Source organism: Equus caballus, chromosome 25 (genome assembly GCF_041296265.1).
Source record: "Equus caballus isolate H_3958 breed thoroughbred chromosome 25, TB-T2T, whole genome shotgun sequence".
Classification (NCBI taxonomy): domain Eukaryota; kingdom Metazoa; phylum Chordata; class Mammalia; order Perissodactyla; family Equidae; genus Equus; species Equus caballus.
Window position 1 is genome coordinate 29,101,481 of NC_091708.1, and position 24,474 is coordinate 29,125,954.

Sequence of the window (24,474 nt, forward strand, 5' to 3'; positions counted from 1 at the left end):
ATGGGAGACTGTGTTAGGCACCTGTGTGGTGGCTGGAAAAGGGTTGAGCTTATGTGTGTACATTTTGTGGGCACGATTTATGAGGTGCCTTTCAAAAAGTCCTCTTTGTATAGTTGACCACTTTGGTGGAATATTTCCTGACATGCCAAGAATTCATAGCCTCATAATCACCCTAGAGTAGCTGCTCGACCCACAGTCCTCTCTCCTCTCTGACAGGCACCTCCCCTGGAGGAGCCTGAGGAGTTTACATGTCACCCCTCTGCATTTGAGTTCTTACTCTCTTCCTTACCAGCTCTGCATGATTGGGAAATTTACTCCACATCTCTAAATCTTTTCTTGACTTGAAAAACTGGGTTGTTGTGAAGTTAAAGAAGATAAAGTCATTGGTTGTTCATTTATGGAGCACTTATTATGGCAGAGCTCCCAATTCAGTAGGAAAGAGACAAATGGAAAATTACAATACAGGTGGCAAGAGCAATGATAAAAGGAGGCATGGGAGCTGTGGGGACTCAGAGGAAGGTGCCTAGGATTGAGGATATCCAAGAAGACGTCCTTGTAGAAGAGGATCTTGTGTTGAGTCTCATAAATGAGTAGGGGTTAGGTAAAGGAGAGGCAAAGGCATGACAGGAGGCATAGGTAAAGGCACAGAGATAAGGGATTAAATAGAAGTTCTGAGAATTTCTGGTTGGAATACAGTGTGTAAGTGGTGACACAGTGGGCAACAGCAGAAGTGGCAGGAGCCAGGCCATTGGAGCTTGGAACCTGGGACATTGGTTACACAGAGTAATGGTGCACCATACAGGCTCTAGAGCCTGACTGCTGGGTTCAAATCCCAGCTCAGCCACTTACTAGCTCTGTGATATGGAGAGAATTTTTAACAAGTTGTGCCTCAGTATCCTTACTTATAAAATGGGAATAATAACTGTATCTACCACAAGGCATTGTTTTAAAAATTAAAAAAAGTGCTAATGAATCTATAAGCCCTCAGCAAATGATCTCTATGATTATTGTCTCGAGTGCAAATGAAGGAGTTATTGAAGGGTTTCAAGTAGCAAAGTAACAGATTCAGAGCCAGACTGTTTAAAGACATTTTTGGCTGCCTTGAGGAGAATGGAATTGGGGGAAAGCAAGACTGGCAGCAGGTAGAGGACACCTCCAGGTGTTAGGTGTTTCACATCATCGTATTTAGGGGTGCTGGCTTGCTTTTTCTCTCTGTGCTTTTAAAAATCTACTTACTCCTTATTTCCTCATCTATAAGAAAGGAATAACATATTGCTAATCCTCATAGGGTTATAGTGAGGATTAAATAAGTTCATACATGTATAACTCTTAGAAAAGTGTCTGGCACATAGTAAGACACTGATACATGTTAGAAAGTATCATCATAATCATCGCCACCATGACAATCATCACCATTATCATCATCACCACCATCATCATCATCATCATCACCATCATCACCACCACTACCATCATCATCATCACCATCATTACCACCACTACCATCATTATCATCACCATCATCATTACTATCACCATCATCATCATCATCACTACCATCATTATAATCACAATCATCACCATCATCATCACCATTATCATCATCATTATTTGTGTGCTGGCTTAAGCCTGGAGCACATTTATAAGTTAGCAACAGGAGACAGGTAAACTGATCAAAATAATTAATAGCCTCTAATTTAGGAGGAGAGTGCTGACTTTAAGAACATGCATGGTGCTATGGGAATACAGAAAGCGGACACCTAATCATTATTTTTCGGGCCCCGAGAAGTCTTCTCAGGGGATGTAACATCTGAGCTAGGTCTTCAACGATGAAACAAATTTTTCAGGTAGATGGGGAGACAGAGGAAATAGCCCATCCAAAGTTAGACGGGAGAGATCATATACGACCAATTGCCTAAAATGGTGCAAATAATGGGTGAGAGATCAGTCAGTTCAGCAGATGTCAGTCCATCCAGACTTCTAAGCCATGGTGAAGTATTTTATTTTTGGGGCAATGGAGAGTCATTGTCTGATCCAAACAGTTAAAAACAAATAAGCCACAAATACAAAATGAGGTTGGAAAGAGCAATTCTTCCAACATGCCAAAATGCTTTATCTCCAAATGTCCAGCTATTTCTTCAGAGAAGATCTTGGAACTCAACTGGACCAAGCCTCCCTTTGTATGGTTGGGGAAACTATGGCTTGGGGTGAGAAAATAATTTGCCTAAAGGAACAACTTAAGTTAGTTACAAAGGCAAAACTAGGACCAGGAATCCTGATTGTACACAGTTGAGATGAAATACTTGGCTCTGGAGTCCCTGATTCAAATCCTAGATCTATAACTTAACAGCTATGTGGCTCATGAGCAAGTTCTTCAATGCTACCGACCCTGTTACTGCATCAGTAAAATGGGAATAATAATAGTGTTTTGGGGAGGATGAGATAACCTGGGTAATTTGCTTGGTCTCAGTAAATGTTAGCCAAGATTCAACGTAGCATATTACAGTAGAAAGGACATAGCCTACAGAGCCCATTAGAGTAAATCACTTCTCTATAAACCTGTTTTCTCATTTGTAAAATGGGAATAGAGATACTTATTTTGTAGGGCTCTTGTTAGGCTGAAATGAAGTGAGTACCACAGGCGTTCAGCATAGGAATTTGTATGTAATAGGCACTAAACCAATGTCAGTTTGCTTAACTGTCCCCTGTTATTTCTGCAACATACACAAGGTCTCAGCACCTTGGTTTGCTTTAGACTGCAAAGACAGGAGAACTCAGAAGGTGAAGCTATGGAGAGAAGGACTGGTGGTGCTCAAAGCCTCGAGAGGAGGAGAGGGAGTGAGAGACCAAAGGCAAGTCTGCTGGATAATAAATTGTAGGCAGTGGAGAGCCATAAATCAAAGGCCAAGCATGCTCCAAGCTTTCCTTGGAGGGGGAAATCATAGGTCAGAGTGACCACTCTTCTCAAAAACCGGAAATGAAATCTTCCTCATTGGAGACAGGGCCCAGGCCTGCTGGGATAGAAGCAAGAGGTGAAGGAGGGACACTGAACATTAATTTATCATTGTAGCAGCAGGCTAGATGGAGACAGGGATGGCTTGTGAAGGAGTCAGGGGCTGGGCTCGGATGCCACTTCTCCGGGAATTGTAGAACCTTTAACCAACCATTCTATTCCCAGCATCATTACCCAATAAGCTGTCGACACAGTTATCAGAGAACCTAATTTCTAAGAGAGGCTTGGAATGGAGAAAAAGAGGAGATGCAGTAAGGAAACATTCCCGTTGGCCTGTCTCCCCGCTCCCTGCCTCCTGAGTAGAGCTTAAATGTCTCTGTGTTAGCTGACCTCAAGCATAATGAGAGTCGAGGGCATGACGTGGTTGCAAAAAATTGGAACATAACCTCAGAGGTGGAGAGGGCAGATTAAGGGAAGTAATGACTTCATTCATGCTGCCCTGGTCAGGCCACATCTGGAGAACCCCGGTCACTTCTGGTAAGAGGGACATATGCAAGCTGCAGCCAGATCACAGTGCTGAAGGTCATCTCAAAAGTGACTCTTTTGGGGAAGTGTTGAAAGCTAGAATGGAGAGTGTCCACTGGAGGGGTGATTTAGGAAAATGGTTATGTTGTTCTGGTAACTGAAAACAAGTGAGGAAAAAACTGAGCATCTGGGATGATAATGACTATAACTGATTGAGCACTTAGCATGTGCCAGAAACCTAGGCAAAATTATCTTAAATATAATCCTCACCACAACTATAGAGTTTGTATTTTAGGCCCAGTCTTCAGGTGGTAAAAGTGAGGCTCAGGCTGATCATGTGACTTGACTGGGTTAACAAACTGAGAATGGTATCTCAGATCTTGGTTGCAAGGCAGTTAAGTGTTATTAATGAAGCCACTCAAAAATTAGCAGAAGGCAAATTTTGACTCAATGTAACAAAAACCTTAAAACTAGAGTCCTCTAAACGTAGAATGGGTCCTTCCATATCTCCAGTGGGTTCCCTTAACTGGAGGTGGTCTAGTCAATTACGTTTTAGAAAGGAGTCTGTGTTAGTCTGTTTCGGCTGCTATAACAAAATACACAGACTGGGTAGCTTATAAATAGAAATTTATTTCTCACAGTTCTGAAGGCTTGGAAGTCCAGGATCTTGGCAGCGAGAGATTTGGTGTGGTGGCTGTGAGGGTCCACTTCCTGGTTCAAAGATGGCACTTTCTCAATGTGTCCTCAGATGGTGCAACGGCAAAGGATCACTCTGAAGCCTCTTTTATAAGAGCACAACTCCCATTCAAGAGGGCTCCACCCTTATGACCTCATCACCTTCCTAAGGCCCCATTTCCTAATACCATCACTTTGGCCATTAGGTTTGCAATATATAAATTTGGGGGGGGGGGGCCCAAACATTTAGACCATAAGAGTCTAATGGTAGTTGGAGTAGATGTTTTTTGTTTTTGTTTGTTGTTTGTTTTTAATCTAAAAGGAATTAGGGGCTTGATTCAAAGGGAAATACCATCTGATGGGCATCTGATGAGCAGTTTACAATAGAACCTGGTGTGGCACAACTGCCAAAGCATTGAGTTCCTGGGATGAAAGGACCATATTCACTGAGGTTCTATTCATGCTTCAAAGTCATGCTGAAATTTCATCTTCAAGAAGTCTTCCAGATCTTCCCAGCTATCATAAGTCATGTTTTCCCCTCTGTTGCTGAAACACTGTGATTATTTCTCTGTTGAGATTCATATTACATTCTCCCTTAGTTGTGTGCATATCTTGGGATGCAATATATTATAATGGACAGACGCTGGTTTGACATCAGAAGATAATCTTTTGAATTTGGGCTCTGACACACATTAGTTGTGCAACTTTGGACAATTTACTTAGCTCTATTGACTTTCCGTTGCTTAATATTCAAAATCAGTTGTGCAGGGGATGAAATGAGATATAATTGACTGGCTCATAATAGGCACTCAAATAATATTTCCCACTTGCTTCTTGGACAGTGTGTAGTTCCCCTGGTGTTGGGCTCCTGATTGTGCAAGAAGAATGGATTAATAAGGGTGAATTGACTTGAACTGAGGAAATTCTCAGTCCTTAACTTTCATAATATAGCAATTCTCTAGCAGGAGTTGATAAAGGGAATGAAATGGCACAGGAGCATAATGTGGACCTAAGGAAATAATCAGGCAAGTGGGCAAAATGTTTATACAGATTTCTTTATAATAGCAAAAATGTTGGAAGAAACCTAGTTGGTCTAATAGAGGACTAAATTAACGTGTGATGCATTCATATAACTGCATGGCTAAAAGGTCCTTCAAAAAGACAACATATGGGGGCAGCCCGGTGGTGCAGCAGTTCAATGCGCACATTCCGCTTTGGCAGCCCAGGGTTCGCCGGTTCGGATCCCGGGTGCGGACATGGCACCGCTTGGCAAGCCATGCCGTGGCAGGTGCCCCACATATAAAGTAGAGGAAGACGGGCGCAGATGTTAGCTCGGGGCCAGTCTTCCTCAGCAAAGAGGAGGATTGGCAGCAGATGTTAGCTCAAGGCCAATCTTCCTCAAAAAAAAAAAAAAAAAAAAACATATTTCCGAAGGAATCCATGGGAAAAGATTTGTACTTGTATTGTTAAGTGTAAATAGGCAGATAGTAAACAGTGTATCTACTTGTAAAACATAGCAGAGTTGATAGAAATGGAGCTGTGGTTGTAGGTGTAGATATATCCTTAAGCCTGTGTCAGTTCTTTATTCACATGCATGTCCATGTCCTAGCCATATCTATATCTGGGAAGGCAGGTGTACAATGTTAATTATTTTATCTCTGGGTTGGGATTATGGGGTTCAGAGGAGCAAAATTTTCAGCTCCATTTTATATATATCTGTATGATTTGGGTGTTACAGAATGAGCAAGAATTACTTTTAGAACAAAACACAATAAAGTTATTTCCATTTTGAAAACGTGCATATATACACATATATTTTAAAGCTGGTGTGATGAATTTGTGCAATGAAGCCATTGTTTTATGGCTTCCCAGTAATCTACCAGGCTTGCTTTCAGAATAAATCCAGATTAAATTTAGCCTCTCATCATTCCCACTACAGAAAAACCAGAAGCTCAAGTACCACCACCTGGGTGTATAAACTCAACATCAGGTTTCAAATGTGATGTGTAAGGCAAATAGTGAAAATATTAACATTTAACTTTGTCTCCTCTTCATTCTCACACAAGAAACCATGAGACCTGCCCTTCTAAACTGATGGTAAGAATGACTGAATCTCAACTAACCACAAACTAGTTGAATTCGAAACTGATAAGAGACATCAAGATTATAACCAACCTTGCTATATTATCAGTGGTGTAGCTGATCCACGGGACACTTATTCAAAGCCATAGTGTGTTTTTTTTGTATTTATAATCATCACTTATAAGAGATACTATTGATTTTCTTTTAAGAAAAGAAGAAAGAATACGACAGAATGTGCACGTCCATTGTGCATAATCTATCCTGATTTCAGATATGTCAAAATATGCAGAAAAAAATTAAAAAGCACATCTGTAATTATAAGAATAAGGCCCTAGATGCCTAAGTTTGTTCTTGTTCCCAATGTCCTAGAAATTCCAAGAAAGTTAATCCAAGATATCTAAGGAAGGAGCTAATTTAATCTTGGACTAAAGGAATGTACAGTGACATCCCAGGCTTGCTTATTTTTAGGAAGGTCACAGTAACTATGATTCATAGGATGTGCCAACTCTTTTTCAGATGGGAAAGGCTTCTTGTTTTGCTATGTTGAGAAAGATCTCAGGCTGTCTGTGATCTATTAGCAATGTCTGCCACGGAAGCAAGAGGGCTGACATCATAAATATACCATCCCTGTCTAGACAGATCAATTTCACTGAAGTAGAATCTCTTCAAGTGCTTGCTCTCTTCTCCCTACTCTATCATTTTAGCCAAACATAACTGAGAGGATTGAGAAGCCCAAGAGTGGTCAAGGGTGTTCTGACTGGAGCAAATTCTGGTCCCTGGCCACCTATGAGCTCAATTTTTCAAGTCTCCTAATAGAAACCGTATGGCTAGGGCAGCTGGGTGTCAGCGGGTCTTCTCTGAGCAGCTGTTTGCAGTAACCTGTGGTTGCCATGGGAACTAGGCTCTGGAGGACACTGGCTTGATAGATTTATTAGGCAGGGGTAAGAGACACCCTTTTGTCACTAAATTTTATGGGGGTGTATGACCACAGATCCATGCCTGAATATACATATACATATTTTGGAATTTGGTGATTACAGGCCAAAGAGAATCCTAATAGAGCTCATCCCATGATATTAGCCCTCAAGATGCTCCTGGGAAGAACTCTTATCACCCTAGCCACCCTAGGTCCCTGAGAAACAGGATGTGCTAGGCTGGAGGCGAAAGGACACTCATAATGTGCTTGTTCTGTGGCCTCTATGGCCTTCAGGATTTGCTGGTTCCTTGGTTTCCCAGCTGGAAGGGACTTTGGAGTTCAGTCCTTTGAGGTTACAAATGAGGCTCAGAATAGGGATGGAATTTGTCCAAGGTCACACAGCAAGTGGGTGGCAAAGCTAGGACACGAACCCAAGGCTTCTGGCTCCAGGGCAGTTTCTTACTCTCTCTCCTTTACATTTTGATGTTTTGGACACTTGCTAACTCTTGAGAGCCATGGCACATTTACCCAAGTTGCTCCTCTCTTTAAAATCTTTACCTGGCTTTTGAGAGAAAGAACAAACTTTTGAACAGGGCTCACAAGAGCCATCAGGATCTGACCTCGGCTGAAATCTCCAGCCTTGTTTTTTCTGTTTCCTTCTCACCTTGAACTCTCTGCATCAGCGTTATTTATACTCCTTGACTGAAGTATATTCTCTTATTTCACCCTGGCTTGTCTTTGCCTTGCCTGTTCCTTCTGATGAGAACATTCTCCCCCTTCCACTTGGAGGACTCCTGTTCATCCTTTAATTCTAAGCATACACTTCACTTTCTTCTCTAGCGATTCTTCCTTGAGCTCCAGGTCTAGATTAGCTGCAGCAGCTATCCACATCCAGAACCTTGTTACTCACGGTGTGCTTTAGGGACTAGCAACATTGGCATCATCTGAAAGCTCATTAGAAATGCAGAATCTCAGGCCCATCCCAGACTCCTCAGTCAATTTGAATTTTAACAAGGCTCCCAGGTGATTTTCAAGCACGTTAAAATTTGAGAAGCACTGCTCTAAGACACACTTCCCATTCTCCTTTTTCTAGTATGCTTCTTGAGATGTTTCACTGCAACTGCCTGTTGACCAGTCTTTTCCTCACAAGATGCTGCTCCTTGTGAAGGCAGGATCTGTCTTCTTCACTCATATATTTCCAGCTCACAGCACAGAGCTTGGCACATTGTAAGCACATTAAATGAATCAATGAATCAATAAATTAATGAAATGAGGTCTCCACAAGTCTCTGAATATTTGCAAGGATAATACACTTTTTAGAATGTAATTTTTTGGCTAGATAGACCTCAGAGTTCATAGAATTCAACTGTTTCCAGCTGTGATCTGTAGATCCTTGATAGCTCAGAGAGACCTAAAAGACCCTTGGGATCAGGGGGGATTTGAAAGGGATACCCAGCAGGTGAGACTCCAGGCCACGCACTCTAGTTTCTACCAGAACAACTTTGTAATCATCTGATCCACACATTCACTCATCCCGTTATCCAATTATTCAACAAGTAATTATTTAGCACCTACTTATAAGAGTGAATAGGACACAAAGTATCACTAATTATACATAAGCTGACCTTGTAGTGGGAGACAGAGATGACACATAAGTAAACACATAAGCGATATAAGACACTAAAACTAGTAGGCAAGATACAGAAAATTAAAACATGAGGGTATGATAGAGTTAATAAGTGGACATTTCAGAGGAGGTGGCATTCTACTTAAGACCTGGAGTTCTGTGTAAGATTTGCTTAGGAAAAAAATTTACCACTGCTAAAAAGAAAGAATATCACAATAATAGCTCCTTCTGATCATTTTAGAGATGAAGAGACTGAGGGCCAAAGAAGTCTAGAGCTCAAGGTTGCACAGTAAGTTTATTATCTGTACTAGGATAGATTAGGATGCAGATGTCTTGATTCCTGCTAACAAGCCAGTGTGGGATGTTGGAGGAATCTCGGATCCCCTCCGGAGACTAGAAAGACCAAAGAAGGAGGAAGCTGGGTAACAAAAGTGGGAGTTGGCTGGAGGTTAGTGGGTTATCACAGTCCATTACCGAGTGGGTTGTCCTGCCTCTGTGGGCGGCCAGGCAGCCTTTCCAGAAGATTTATGTCCTAGAGGGTCATAAAGGATCTCAGAAGGTTGTAAACACAAAGTCAGGAGTGGAGCTCTGCTTTAGCTTCCACTCAAACTCTCTGAGCCCTGTGGGAAAGCCCAATAAAGTGGGATGCCTTTCCCTGTCCACGGGCAAGATGGCAGCCCGGATGACTCACACAGTAGCTTTCATCTGGGGCTCTGTGCTTCTGCCTGCCTGTCTGCCCTCTTTGAGCTTTTATCTAAAGAACCTTCCTTTCATGTGAAAGGGAGAGTTACAGTCCAGGACTCAACGGAACAGATAAGGCCTGCGCCAGGGAAAGATCCCTTTTATCCCTTGACCAAGCTCTCAGCTCTTCTCTTGAGGGCCTCAAATTCCTGGAGGATTATTGCAAGTGTTGTAAGGGCTCAGGGTGAGAGCTCAGGGTGGAACCAGCCTCCATACCAACCTCTGTGCAACTCTGGGCAGCTCATTTAACTGCATGGGGCCTCTAATTCCTTATCATCCATAAAATGGGGAGGATACCCTACTTTGCCCAGTTTACAGGGTAATTTTAAAGCTTTTGAAAGCATACAGGGCTGCCCTTTAAGAATTTCAGGAAGTCATGCAATTCTCTCCAATGCCACTGATACCACCCTGGCCTATGGGACCACATTCTCTCTCCTGAAATACTATGACAACAGCCTCCAGGGCCTCACTGCCTTCCTCTTGTCTTGACCCCTCTGGTTCATGCTTCCAACTGCAGTCACAGGGATCTTTCTCTCTTAAAGATCTGATATCACCCCCCTGTGAAAAACACTTGAAAAGCTTCCCATTACCCTAGGGAGATAATCCAAACTCTTTAACCCTACTTAAGGGGCATTTGAGACTGGCCCCTGCTGACCTCTCCCTCCTTATCTCTTACCACTCCTGCTGTTACACACTTTGCTCCAACTACACGGAAATTCTTTCAGTTCCTCCACACACAGCGCCTGGAAGGAGTTTCCCTGGGTCAGGGAACAGGATTTCAGGTGGTTCCCAAGATGATCACAGACCCAGATGAAACAATAATAAATCACATTGGGAAAGGGAGTTAGAGTCCCTTTTCCATTCTCTTCCCCTGACCCAGATAACTTTAAAAAAGAAAGTTTTGGTTTGGGGCTGTGTCTTTAATACTTCTCTAACTCTTGCTAATCTTCTCTTCTAAAGGGAGAGTCTCAGGCTCTGCTAGGATTGAACAACATTGTTTTCTGTTTGTTTGGGTTTTTTTCTTTTATTGTATTGAATGTTTAGGTTTAATTTTCTATGAAGGGTAGATGGTCCCAGTTTTCCCTTTGCAAAATGATGCACTGTTTTCTTTTCAAATATATTTTCAGCAAGAAGTGAATCTAAGAGAACCAGCCCTGATGACCTAGTGGTTAAAGTTCTGTGCACTCCACTTTGGTGGCCCCGGGTTTGGTTCCCAGGGGCAGAACCACACCGCTCATTGGCAGGCATGTGGTGGTGGTGGCTCATAAAGAAGGACTAGAAGGACTTACAAGTAGAATACACAACTATGTCCTAGGGCTTTGGGGAGGCAAAAAACAAAAAGAAGTGAATCTAAGAAAGAAACATCAAATAAATATAGTTCATATGGTCGGATGACATGGCAAAAATCGTAAAGGTGGTATGCAAATGAGCAAAATTTGAGAGCAAAACTCTGCTCTAATGTAACATTATCTCCTTTGAGAGTTTCCCAGGCTACTGCCTCTGCCCAAAACCCTCCAATCCTCCTCTCCCTCCACTGGCCTGACCCTTAGTCACCCTTTAGGGCTCAGAGTCTCAGCCCTTGCGAAGCCTTCACTGGGTCACCTAAACCAAGCGTCTATGCCTTGCCTCCCCAAACGGCCCTATTCTTCTGCCATCAGGACATTTATTATTCCTATTCCTTGCAATTGTTTGTTTAGTTACCTGCAGTGGTAAGCTATGTGTAGGTAGGGACTGCTTCTACCTTTTTACTATTGCGTGGTGGACAAGCAACCAAGTAGAAAAGGTGCTAAGTTTGTGCTGAACAAATGAATGAAGGAATGAATGTCATTAGGCGGAAGGTATGAAAGGTAGTCAGCATTTCACACCCTGCTTTATGAAGCTTCAGAAGACAGCGACTGCGTCTTCGTTATGTTTGAATCCTCCATAGCACCGAGCACAGTGGTTGGCATAGTCACAACTGGTGACAAAAATTATGCCTGAATACAGGTTGAATTTATGAATGTATTTTGCTATGGTCACTCACAGACTTTACTCTAGAAAAACTCTGACTTCTTATGGAAGAGTAGGGAGGCCCTAGACTAGGGGCCATGGCCCTGCCACTATGCTGTTCTATGATCTTGTTGGGACACATTCCCTCAAGGAGTCTAAGTTTCCCATCTCTAAAACTGAAGGTAGAAGGTTGTCCAGGGGAGTCATTGCTTGAAAAAGTGCCGATGTCTCTCTCTTACCTGACATTCCAGGAATCCAAGAGGCTACAATTCCAAGATTCTCTCACTGTTCCTGTCCCTGTCCATTTCCCATCTCTAGCCCTGACATAACTAAGGTGACCACCACCCTTACTTATTTGGTAAAGCCCATTCTCAGCCTATGGAACAAAGGGTTCAGTGAAGTCGAATGGGAGCGGGAGGAATTTACCATACCACTGATACTCATACACCCATACCTGGGCCCCAGTTCATCTTCACTCCTCCAGACAAAGTCGCCGAACTTCTCATAGTGAGAATTGTAGTGGTGCTGGACTCGGAACAGCATCGAGGCTGAGACCTCCATCAGTGTGTTGTAGGCAGTCTGTTGCTCTTTTCCACTTGTGTACCCATTGTACAGATTGTAGATCTTGTCAGCTATCTCTGAAGGGGAAGAAGGGCAGGCACAGATCACTGGACAGCTAGAAAAAGTGAGGATGGAAACATGCCTCACAACAAGGAAAGCATATTCTTGCAGGAGTTCACTTGCATGGTCTTTGGGGGCAGACAAACCTTAATTCCGTTCTGAATATGTCATTGACTTGCTGGGTTCAGTTTTCCTCTCTGGCAACTGGAGATAACAATGTCTACTCTGGAGGTGCATTGGGAAGACTAAATCAAAAAGTGGATGTAAAGCCCTCAGCCTGTGAATAGCAATGGAGCATTGTCTGATGCAGCACTGGAAGGTGAGAGGATGGCACAAAAAAGTCGAGCAGGGTTCCACTCTGCTGTGCATAGGGTCACTACCAGTCGGAATCGACTCGATCGAGACTAACAACAACAAAATAGCGTTCAGCACAGGGCCAGGCACAAAGTTTGTGCTCATAATTTTAAGTTTATTAACATAAGTTTTGTGCCCATGATTTAACAGAAAATTCAAAAAAAGTGGAGAGGTTTAAAAACTGTCTTGGGCTCATCTCAACAGTCTACTTCTATCTCCTTAATGTTTCCAACACATTTCTGTGATCAGGTCTAACAGGTCTCTGTTCAAAAATCTTTCAAAGAAAATCCAGGCTCTTTTGCTTGCCATTCATGGCAATTTCTACTCCTTCAGTTATTCCTACTAATTGGTGTAATTTAAATTCATCATGGGCTGCTCTCTTGACTAGGAGGCACATTCTTTCATCTTTGAAGACTCTGATAAACATTCATGTTATGTCCTCAAGTCTGCTAACAATGGTTGCTTCTAGGAGAATCTGGGGGACTTGGGTTTAGGATGGGAGAAACATTTACTTTGCACTATTTTCTTTTCTTATTTTTATTTTTTTTAACCATCTGCAGGTGATATTTTAAAATAATAGTAATACATCATCAGGAAAATATCTCAAATCCCCCTTGCCTTTGAGATTCAATAGTTCACCATCTCCTCTCGTCTACTAGCAGACAAAACATTTATTATCCAGCTTATTATTGAGCCCTTTGTAGAAAGTTCTCTCTCTCCCTCTGAAATGGGGACTCCTAAAAGGTGGAGACCATATGTCTCCTCCATTGCTTGTATCAGGGCTCTTAGAAAATATTTGCTTAACTTAAGTGAATCAGCAGGACTCGTGAGCTACCATCACATTTCTGCCAGTCCTGATGTAGAAATTGCACCTACACATTGCCCAAGAACTAAGTGTAAGACGGATCTGATTGATTGGTTCTATTTTTTTCAGGTGTTTTACCTGATGTTGACAACTTCATGGACCAGGAGCAGCAAAAAAGGTTTAATCTTGTGTGCTAACTATGCCTGACAGTCACTGCCTGTGGCTCTATGCTCAGGATTCTGAGGCCACCCCGGGGCTAGATGGGAAAGCATGCTGTTATCAGCTAATGATGTCTGCCACAGGTGTAGAAAGGTGAAGGGGTATTCTCGGTGCCACTGATTTGCCAGCTGTAGCACAGACTGAAGTGGAAGAAAGTGATTGGTCTCTAAGAAGCACAGGCTAAGGGGGAGGATACAGTGATGGGGCTCTGACTCTGTACTATTCCTTGCCTCGAACTCAGAACACAGACAAACTCTACAAAAGAGAAGCAAGTCTTTCCACTGGCAAAGATATTGCTGGTCAATCTCAATTTGCCCCATGGCTTTGATTAATTTAGCATCATGTTCTTCCTGCTCCCTTAGTTCCATCACTTTCTTCTCCCTGTACCAATATTCATGTGGTGCAGGAAAGGGGTGGTGGTTAGTTACTGCTGGGTACAGAACTTAGGGAGAGGAAATATGGAAGTTACCTGGGAAGTGAAGAAATGGGTCGCCTACCTTCTGCCTTGTTGTCATCCACCAGTGGACAGGCTGTCCTTAGGGTCACTGTGCTGAGCTCTGAGTGCCTCCCTCGTGTATCCACAGCATACAGAGTGAACCTATAGCAGGGCAAGAAAACAGAGGACCAGGCTGTGACTTCAGAGAAGGTCCTGGAAGTTGCAAGGAGGAACACCAAATCATAGCACAGGAGCAGTGGTCAAAAGAACTCCAGGATGCTTGGGCTACAGGAGAAATGATTTGGAAGAAAAATAAAGATAATTATAAAGCATTTATTGAGCACCAACTGCCTGCTGGGCACTATGCACTTTATTTCTTAATTTACAAGTAAGCAAACCTAGAAGGCAGGGACTCTTACCACCTGCATTTCACCAAGGAGGAAATGGAGACTTGGACTATGTGTCTTTCCATGGTCTCACAGTCACTTGGAGAGAGGAGTCTGAGTCCAGGGCTTGAGAATTGAACCCTGATGCTATCTTGTATGGCTAGATATACTCATTTATATATTCTTTCATTCATTTATTTAATAAATACTTTTTGAGCATCAACTATGTGCTAGGAATTATTTTCAGTGTTAAGGTTATAAGGTGAGCAACAAGAGAGTCAAGGTCCCTGCTTGCATAAAGCTAATCCAAAAGTAAACAAAAAATTAGACCATGGTAAATGTGAGAGAGAAGACAACAGGATAACATGAAAAAGACTAAGGTGGAGGGGGGATGTACATGCTGTAGACAAGTTTGTCCATGAAGGTCTTCCTGGAGAGAAGGTTTGAGCTGAGACCTGAATAATGGGAAGGAACCGGCATATGAGAGGAAGACCTGGGGGAAGAGCATTTGAGGCAGGGACAGCAGTAAGTGCAAAGGCACTGAGGAAAGATCCCAGACTGTTGGAGGAAGAGACAGCTGGTGCGATTGTAGTAAAGTAAGATGAGGGTGAAGATCAGTGGGGACCTTGTGGGCCATGATAGGGAGGCTGGGAGATATTCCAGGTAGAGGCATGTCTCCACCTTTCTGTGTTGTCACCTGAAGCTCTATGGTGTACTGGAGGGTATAGACAGCTTGTGTGGCTTTTGAAGGGGAGCATTGGTAAACCACAGACCTGGTGGATTCAGGCCCAATTCAAGGCACAGAATTCTTTCTGGAGCAGCCACTGTCCTCTGGCCTATCTCGAGGAGGTTGTCTGACCCTTCATACCTCCAGATCTCTGGGTTCTGTGGTTTAAACAAAGTCCAAGGAGTGAGTAGAGAAGACTTTCAAGAGGAGGAGAGCTTTGAAGGACAGGAGCTGCATGAATAAGAGTTGAGCATCTGAGTGTCCTATCTTTGGCATCCCATCCTCTTTCACCAGACTTCAAGAGTAGAGGCCACGCTGTGGAGTGGGAAGACGGTTCCACAGGTCAAGAAGAAGAGACTGTGACTCCAGAGGCCCTATTTCCTTTCTTCCTTCCCCAATACCTCAACTTACCTCATGTTGTAAAATGGGTATAACCCTATGATTGCCAAGTTGCAGAATGGCGAGCCCTGATGGACTGCACACATTAGACACTTAATGAATATGAATTTGTTGTGCAAATTAACTTAGATGTGCTAAGACCTTAATATGTGTCAAGCACTGACCTACGAGTTTTACCTGCATTATCAATATTAATTTCCCTAAACAATCCTAGAAGAAAGCTATAAAACAGGCCTTCTCAGCCTTGATACCTCATGACCTGATCCCTGAAAGGTTGTTTTTATAAAAGGTACCACGAATCAACTCCTTGGTACAAGGGTCACAGTATGCAGAAGGCAGTGTCTTTCTGGAGAAAATATTATTTGTGTCCCTACCTGTGTGAAATCTCCTTCTTAAAAATAACTCAGTTTATCTTTTAAGGAACTGGGAAAGGTACTCATGCCATCCCAAGAATGTGTTTCTAGCTTATTCCTTGATATTGATTCTGCGTTTCATTGTAACTAAGATAGAGCATTAGCACCATCCTGCCTCTTCTCCCCCAATTGGAGTAACGAGGAATAGGAAGTTGGTATTCTCAGTGCACAAAGGAATTCATCGATCGGTCATACCAGGCCTGTGTCTACGATGCCACAAGCCAGGCTGGCAGTGAGCCCCATAACCATATATGCTTCACATTCTTTGCTGCTATGGGACACTGCCACTAAGCCCAAGACAGACCCATGGAGATGCCTCTTAGCACTACAGGAATGTCAGCACTGAGCTCTCCTGCTGGCTTGCTGCAAAAGAGGCCCAGGTCAGGGGTCAAGCAGGGGTTAGGTCACCCAGAGCCATAGTGGCAATGATGTGGGGAAGCAGAAGGAGCCTCGAAACCCAACAGGCTTCCATTCAAATGTTGGCTCTGGTGCTCAGTAGCTGTATGACCTTGGGCTGGTTGATTATCAGTCTTCCCAGATGTGAAATGGGAGAAATGCACTCCCCCTTGCAGAATTGTTCAAGTGCAGGGAACCCAGCACACTGCCTGGGTGTAATGATAGGCATGGCCATCATCTAACGAGTGCTCACTAGGTTGCTGGGTCTTGTACTTGCATTATTCCATTAATCTTCATCCTACATGAGTTGGGTACTATGATTGTTTGCATTTTACTGATTAGGGCATCAATTCCAAAAAGGTCAAGTAATTGACCTATTATTACATATTAAGTAAGTAGCAACAGAGGACCAGAATTTAGGTCTGCCTGAACCCAAAGATTATGTTCTTAACCACACTGTAGTACTATCTTATATTGTCAAGTCTAATTCCACCTTTTATGTTTCATCAGCTGGGCTAGAGTGCTGGTAAGAGTAAGGAAGTGTGGGCCTGCACCTAATATCTGTGTCTTAAGGGGACAAATATGGGGTTTTGGGGCCCTATTTTCAGACAGAAGCCAATCTATTTATCAGCTTCCTGAGGCTTTTGGCTTGTGCCTATGGTATGAGAACAAAAGCATTGGAACATGGGCATTCTCTCTCTCCTGCTATCATACCTCAGTACTGTGAGTGGAGCTCAATTCTAGTGCTTACTATATCCATTACTATCTCGGTCCAGGGAAGCAGTGGGTGACAGAGGAAGGAGCCTGGTCTTGGAGATGGCCAGGCTTGTGCTCACATTCCAGTTCTATTCCTTTGCTCTGTGACCTCAGGCAAGTCACTTCACCCCTCTGAGCTTATTTCGCCTCTTTTTTTTCATCTGGCATCTCTGATAGGGAGATTGCTGCCCAACTCACAGGTCACTGTGGATGGAAGTGAAGCGTAAGTGCTATACAGAGTGAGTTATGATTGGGAAGTTGTGCGGAAGGGTTGGGAACAAGATCACAAAGAAACTCCAAGATGTGAGAGTAAGCAAGTGGCAAGCTGGGGAGGTAAATACAGTATTGGGTAACATTGTGTAAGCACTTACTATTCACACAACAACCCATCTAGAAAGTGGCAGAGACGAGATCCAAACCCTAGCCTGCAACCCCCAGAGGGTGGACATTTCAGCTTGGGTTCAGCTACATCCCTGGCATTTAAGACAGTATGAGGTATAAATATTTGAGTAAATGAATGAACTTGAGCATGTCACATCTCATTTTTCAATTTCAGTTTCTGCATCAACAATATGGGGATAATTGTAGAAACAGCACATGGCTGTCTCAAGGATTACACGAAGTGATGGATGAGAAGTGGCTTGCAAGTTGCAGATTTTTATAAAGACCACATAAAGGGCACTTATTTGTGCAACAGTGCACATTTTAAAAATGCTTTTGTGGAGTAGAAGAGAAGGAGCTGCATTTCAACTGACGGAGACACGGAAGGCTGTAGTGAATGGAATATGTGAATGAGCCTCAAAACAGGAGCAATTGGAAAATTTTTTAACACTGCTTTCCCATTGGCCACTTATGTTTCCATGGCGCTTCTGCAAGACATTTCCTTCACCAAGAGGGTCCAGGGACACCTCTCTGCTTAGCCAAGCAGCATGCATAATGGTATGCTGGGCAAGAAGTAGTCTTAACTTTTCAAGTTATAAAAGCTGGGTAGAATCCTTGCTTTCTCCAACTGCTGGCTGAGCATTCTTAGGGAAGCCACCACATCTTTTCTAAGCCTCAGTCTTTGTATCTGTAAAATAGGGGGAAGTTATCTATAACTCACAAGTTATGGATCAACACCCAATGATATAATAATTGTAACAGGCCTGGTTCAATCTTTCCTCCCTAAAAGGTAGCTTCTATTTGTGTTATTAGAGTAACCAAATGTGTCAGTGGAGCTCTCAAGATGGAGGAGGCCTCAGGCCACCCTGCCAGTGGGGGCTGAGGGGTGGAGAAAAAGGAAGATGTCAACTTCACAGGCCTGGGTCAAAAGTCACAAGGGCATGCACTTTCTGCCTGTCTCAGCTGTAATTGTAGAACTGTTCCAGAAACACATCTGAAAGCTGTTAGGGGAGCAGGCAGGGCCTACAGGGCTCTTTGTGAGGGAACAAAAGTGGCAACCCCTGATGTGGTGAAGGAGGAGAGAGACAGAGACTGAGAGATGCAGAGACAGAGAGAGACTGAGAAACAGACAAAGGTACACCCATAGAGCAGAGCGGAAAGGGGGAAGAGGGAGGGATTGAGAGAGAGTACAGTCAGACCTCTGTGTTTCTCAGGGGATCAAGAAGGGTGCCAACTACCTTCTGCTCAGTTCTCTCATCCTCTCTTTGCCCACTGAGGCAGGCTGAGATAGACCGATAATTTGAATCAGAACTCCTGATCCATCACCAGACTCCACATCCTCATTTTACAGGTGGGGAAACCAAGGCCCAGAGAGAAAAGAAACAAGGACTCACTGCCAATAAGTTGAGAGAAAAGACACTGGCTTTTCCGACTTCTCCTCCAGTGTTCCTCTGTACACTACCCTGCTTCTTGTATACCTGGCTGACATAGGTCCAACCGCGCCTATGGGATACTTTTATGATAAAAGAGGTAGCTCCGAGGATGAAATGGGATGAGCAGTTTAGGAACCTGGAGCTCCAGGCTCAAAGTCTTGCTATTCCTTCCTCTGACCTTGCTTCAGGGGAAGGAACACTGGCCAAGGTGGCTGCAAACCTGAGTTTGCATCCCAGCTTTGCCACAGACTGGGGTCTGTGAGATCTTGGATGCCTAGCATCCAAGCAATATGGTCTCAGTGTACTGGGATTTTAATGTGTGGGAAAGTGCCTTCGGATTGATGACTCAAATGCAAAGCATTTTTCAATGTTTCTTCAGCGTCCTCAGGACAAAGTCGAAACTCTACCAATGTGGCTCCTTGATGTTCTTCATTTAACAGGACTCTATCATTGAATCTCAAATAAACCCTGGCCACAGATCCAACCTTGTTTACCAATCTTTGTTTCCTCCTCTGTTTCACAGTAGAACCATATCCAACTGCCAATGGTCCCAGGACATGGATTCCACCTCTTTGCCTTTACACATGCTGCACCCTCTGTCTGGGTCACCTTTCTACTTCTCTGCTTGATCCTCTCCACCTTGTCCTTGGAGCATCAATCAAACCTTATCTCCGAGAATCTTTTCTCCCTACATGGTACCCTGTCACAGCATATGTTGCATGACTAAGTCAGTGCCTGTACACTTCTCTTTGGTCCCCATGGGTATGTGAGTGTCTTCAGGACTGGAATACAGCTCTGACCATCTCTATCTACCTACTTCTGGTGCTCAGACACCTAAATCATTTGGTGCTCAGCAAACACTTTCCAGAATAAATGACAGACTGAATGAATGACTCAATCATGAGATATAGTACCCTTGTCTGGAAATCAGTTTCCCCATTTGTAAAATGAATGAAAGGTGATTAGATTGAGAAATCATTAAAGGAGCTGGAATAACAGTATGGCTAAAAGCATGACTTTGGAATCAGAAAAACTGGTTTTAAATTCTGACCCCTCTTTTATTGGCTATGTAAGGTAAACAGGAATCATAACATTAAAATGGACTGTATATGGTAGTTGTTAGAATAAAATGAGATGTGGTATGGAAGCGCTCACCACTATGCCTGGCATGTACTAGCACTCAGTGAGAGAGAGCTGTGGGTATTATTAACAACAGTGTTATTATTATGTCAGTGCCCAAGGCTCTGACTTCCCCCTACTCAGAGTAAGTTGTCCTAGTGGAGATCAGAGGCTGGGTGAAGAGGAAGCTGGTGTTGGTCCCATCCAACCCCCTTGCAGCAGGGGTGAGAGAATGAAACCGAGAAGTTAATTGGCGATGAGAGCTTCTCACAGATCTGACAGCGGGTAAGAGCAGGGACAGAGCCGCAGAGGCCCACGACAGGACCAGGTCCCCAGGAGTACGGTAGAATGCGTTTGAAGTCTCCAGGCCAACGCCTGCTCTTCCCCAGCCGCCGCATGATTTAGGCATTGTGGGGAGGCAAAAGTCTCCTCGCTGATTTGAAGGGAAACAGATGTTTCCAGGCCAGAGGCCCTGGTCTTATAAAATTCTCCTTTCCCCAACACAGCTTTGGCAAACAACTTCCCGTTAGTTCACCGCACCCCCTCTCCCCCGCCCCCAACTACCATCACTCCCCTCCTTGCCATTCCCAACACAATGTGGTGGTCAGCGTGGTGGGAGAAACACCATCCCAGCTCCAGCTCTGGGTCTGAGCTGCTGGATGGCCAGGGGAACTACCTGCCCTTCTCTGGGTCTCAGTCTCCCGTCTCCATGGTGAGGGAACTAAACCAAGATGACCTGTGAGGGATAGTCTCGATCTGATATTCTAGGGACTGAAGATTTTTTCCTCTGAAAGAGTAAGTGTTATCCATTCCAGAATTTTCTCCATTGGAGTCTATGCCAAAGAGCATGGGCTTGCCTATCAGACTGTTCAGGGTTTGAATCTAGATTCTAGCAGCTGCTGGGCAAGTCGCAACTTAACCCTAGGGCCTTGTTTTCCTTATCTGTAAAACGGGGACAAAGGTTCCATCTCACGGGGTTATGAGAATTAAATCAGAATTCAATCCCTGTACCTACAGTTTAAGTTTCTTATGAACAAAATTGAATATCATACCTCTTCCCTTGGACTACCCACAATGTACAGAACAGCCTGGACCCAGAGTAGGTGTGCAATAATGTTTGTAATTGATTGTTGACAAGAACACTTGCTAGACACCTAGCAGTCCAAAAACTAGGGTTCTTAATCCAGCTCTGCTTGAGTAGTAGAAAGAGTATTCTCATTTTCATGATCACAATGAAGCAGAGCGTGCCATGGTTAGAATAAACTTTGGAGCCCGACTACCTGAGTTCATATGTTGGTTCTATAACCTACTATCTTTAAGACCTGGGGCAAGTTAATTACCCTCTCAGTTCTTCAGTGCTTATTGTCTGTTCTTCAGTGTTTCTTGTCTTGTAAAGTACAGATGATAATATGATAATGTTACTTCCTTCAAAAGGATTATGGAGAGGGGCTGGCCCCGTGGCCGAGTGGTTAAGTTCTCGCGCTCCGCTGCAGGCGGCCCAGTGTTTCGTTAGTTCGAATCCTGGGCGCGGACATGGCACTGCTCATCAGACCACGCTGAGGCAGCATCCCACATGCCACAACTAGAAGAACCCACGACGAAGAATACACAACTATGTACCGGGGGGCTTTGGGGAGAAAAAGGAAAAAATAAAATCTTTAAAAAAAAAAAAAGGATTATGGAGAAATAAAGTACTCAAAACAGTGCCTGGCACATGATGAGTGCTAAGTAAGCATTCACCATTATTCGATGTGTATGTGTTTAAATGATTAATCTCTTCTATGATAGTTTTAAAATGAGGCCCTCTGAATTCTTTGACATCGCTCTCATTGAGAGGCAAGACATTGCTCTCATTGAGAGGCAAGGGAGTCTATGTTCCTTCACCTTGAATGCTGGTGAGTTCATGAGTGCTTTGACTATAGAGAACAGCAGAAGGGATGCTGTGTGACTTTTGAGTCTGGGTCATAAAAGGTTATACAACTTCTGCCTTGCTCTGAAACATTCTTGCTTGCAAGACATCCAACTGCCTTGAGGCCACCACGGTGTGAAGAAGCCAGAACACATGGAAAGTCTACATCAGGCACGTCAGCAGTCCTGGTGTTCAGGTCATCCCTGCTCAGACTACAGATGGATGAGTAAAGGAGGCTTCAGGTAATTTTGGCTCAGGCAGTCGAGTTACCCTCAGCTTGTGACTCCTTCCAGCTGAGGTCCCAGACTTCATGGAGCAAAGAAAGCCCAACCTTCTGTGGCCTGTCTGAATGCCCAACTCACAGACTCCATTAGTATCATCAAATGGTTGTTTTAAGCCACAAATTTTGGAGTCATTTGTTGTCATCAATAGTAACTATAACAACTTCCAAGCATCGAAAACAAGGGTCAGTAAACTACAGCCCACAGGCCAAATCTGGTCTGCTGCTTGTTTTTGTAAATAAAGTTTTAATGGAACACAGCCATATTGATTTTCTTAAAATGTATTTTCTGTGCATGCTTTCACACTACACGGAGAGCTGAATAATTGCAGCAGAGACCACATGGCCTCCAAAGCCTAAAATATTTATTATCTGGACCTCTAGAGAAAAGTTTGCTCACCCTTGATCTGGAGCTTTGACAGTTCTTAAAATTGTTTGCTTACATTATTTCATTTGATCCCAGGATTAGAAATCATTCTCGTTTTACAGATAGGCTCAGTGAATTCAGGTGACTTGTCCAAGGTCACACAGCTCTTCTGACCTCAGCTGATAACTGCCTGATGAAGATCTAGACTCCAGTTTGGGTTCAGACACTGAATGAGTGGGCCAGTTCCACCATACTCTGCTCTCAGCTTCCCAGCCTGTGAAATGAGGGCACTGGGCAAGAAGCATGGACTGGCTGCCAGAATTCAGATGTCCAAAGTTTCCCCCAGCTGGGTGCTGGCCTCCAGCAAAATACCTCTGTTCTCCTTTAGTCCAGGAGTATCAAAGTGAGACTTGAGAGTGAGCAGCCAAGGGCTGCTATGGATCCCTGTTCTGTTCTACATGCAGCCCACCTATTCCCCAGCATCAAAAACCAACCTTATCTCCCTCAGGCTGACAACTCATGCTTTCTGCCAACATAAATATTTAATTCCATTGCCCAGCACAGAGAGACCGTCATGATATTAAGGACTCCAGTCCTGGTTTCTACTTTCAAAACAACCCAGTCTGAGGCGTGATTGGGAGGCCCTGCCTGGGACAAAGGTGAGGCAGTCTGTGGTTGGACTCTAAACATCAGTTCCCCTCATTTGCACTCCCTTCAACCCCTCCAGCTGCATGAGCTAACAGGTAAAGAATCAGAGGAGTGGGGAGCCAGCAGAGAGAGCTCTGGGGGAAGGCCAAGTCTGGAAACCAACGCTGGTGCTAAGCTCAGGCCAAGGCAATAAGAATCTAGAATCAGTGCTAGACTTCCACCGCTCTGCCTGCCAAGACCCCCCAAATTCACTGGGATGTGAGCATTACCCTAAAATTCATAGTGCCAACAACACCAGAACTCAGAAATGAATGATCGTAGTATTGACATTTAAAATTAAATAAATATAAATCTATTGACAAATAATGCGTGTGGAGTACAACTCCAGTACCCAACTGAAGAATGAGTGATTACCACAGCAGCTCTACTCTGTGTGTGCCTGCCATTGGTGCAACACCTGCTAGGTGCCTGACACTCTGCTAAGCAGAGGAGAAACAATCATGGAGAAGAAGAGTGTGGTCCCTGCTTTCAAGGAGCTCACAGATGAGCAGGGAGACGGTCAAGTGAACAAGAAATGAGATGCAGTGCTACAGGTACTTCAATAAAAATTTATTCTTGGCTTTACGTTTGCTTCAGATGTGTCCCTTCTTCCGTTTTTAGAAGAGTGGACTAAGCCTTGGATATGCCTTCAAGGGCCACCTGAACCCTCTGTCAGCTGTAACATGTGGGGAATGTCAACCACTTACAAGAATCTCATTCTCCTGCAAAAACAAAATGGTGATTTCCTTACCCTCCCACCCAGAAATCCTTAGAGCAGTGAACATGCCAAGGGATTTTAATATATAAATACTGTGCAAATGGTCTGTCCGAGCTCATTCATTCACCCATCAAGTATAACCTGACCGCTCTGGAAAGAAACATTCAGGTTGGCACTTGACTTGGCTGCAGCAGCAGGTCTTGTCCTCCTCCTTCTTTTTCTCCTTTTTCTCTGTCCCTTCCCCTTCCTGTCTCCCCTCTTTTCCCTGTTCTCTTTGTTTAGGGAGTGAACTACATGATAACACATAGTTAGACTGACCACAGTTCTTAGTTGGAGGATGCTCATCTTTTAATAGGCTGTTTTAGGGTAAAGAAGAAAATTTTTTGCAAGAAGTGTAACTTGGAAGTAAGTTGAATTGAGAGAGAGGACATGATTTGTAGGTTTAACCTTGTTGTTAACCAGCTATTGGGCTCTGGTCAGACTATTTTGCCTCAAGTACCTATTGATAACCCCATAGGGATGCTGTGAGGACCAAAGGGTCATTATGGAGGTGAAAGTGC

General features: G+C 43.7%; 1 protein-coding gene across 6 annotated transcripts in view; it reads right to left on the reverse strand.

Annotated features, from left to right (window-relative positions):
* Positions 1-24,474, reverse strand: part of ASTN2 (astrotactin 2) — an 828,204-nt gene that overhangs the window by 2,288 nt on the left and 801,442 nt on the right. For all 6 annotated transcript variants that reach the window (XM_023628756.2, XM_023628754.2, XM_070251110.1 and 3 more), the window contains 2 exons: positions 14,005-14,105; positions 11,963-12,146 (listed from right to left, as the gene is read on the reverse strand). In XM_023628756.2, coding sequence (XP_023484524.1) covers positions 11,963-12,146; positions 14,005-14,105 — 285 coding nt within the window. The remainder of the gene's footprint in view (positions 1-11,962; positions 12,147-14,004; positions 14,106-24,474) is intronic.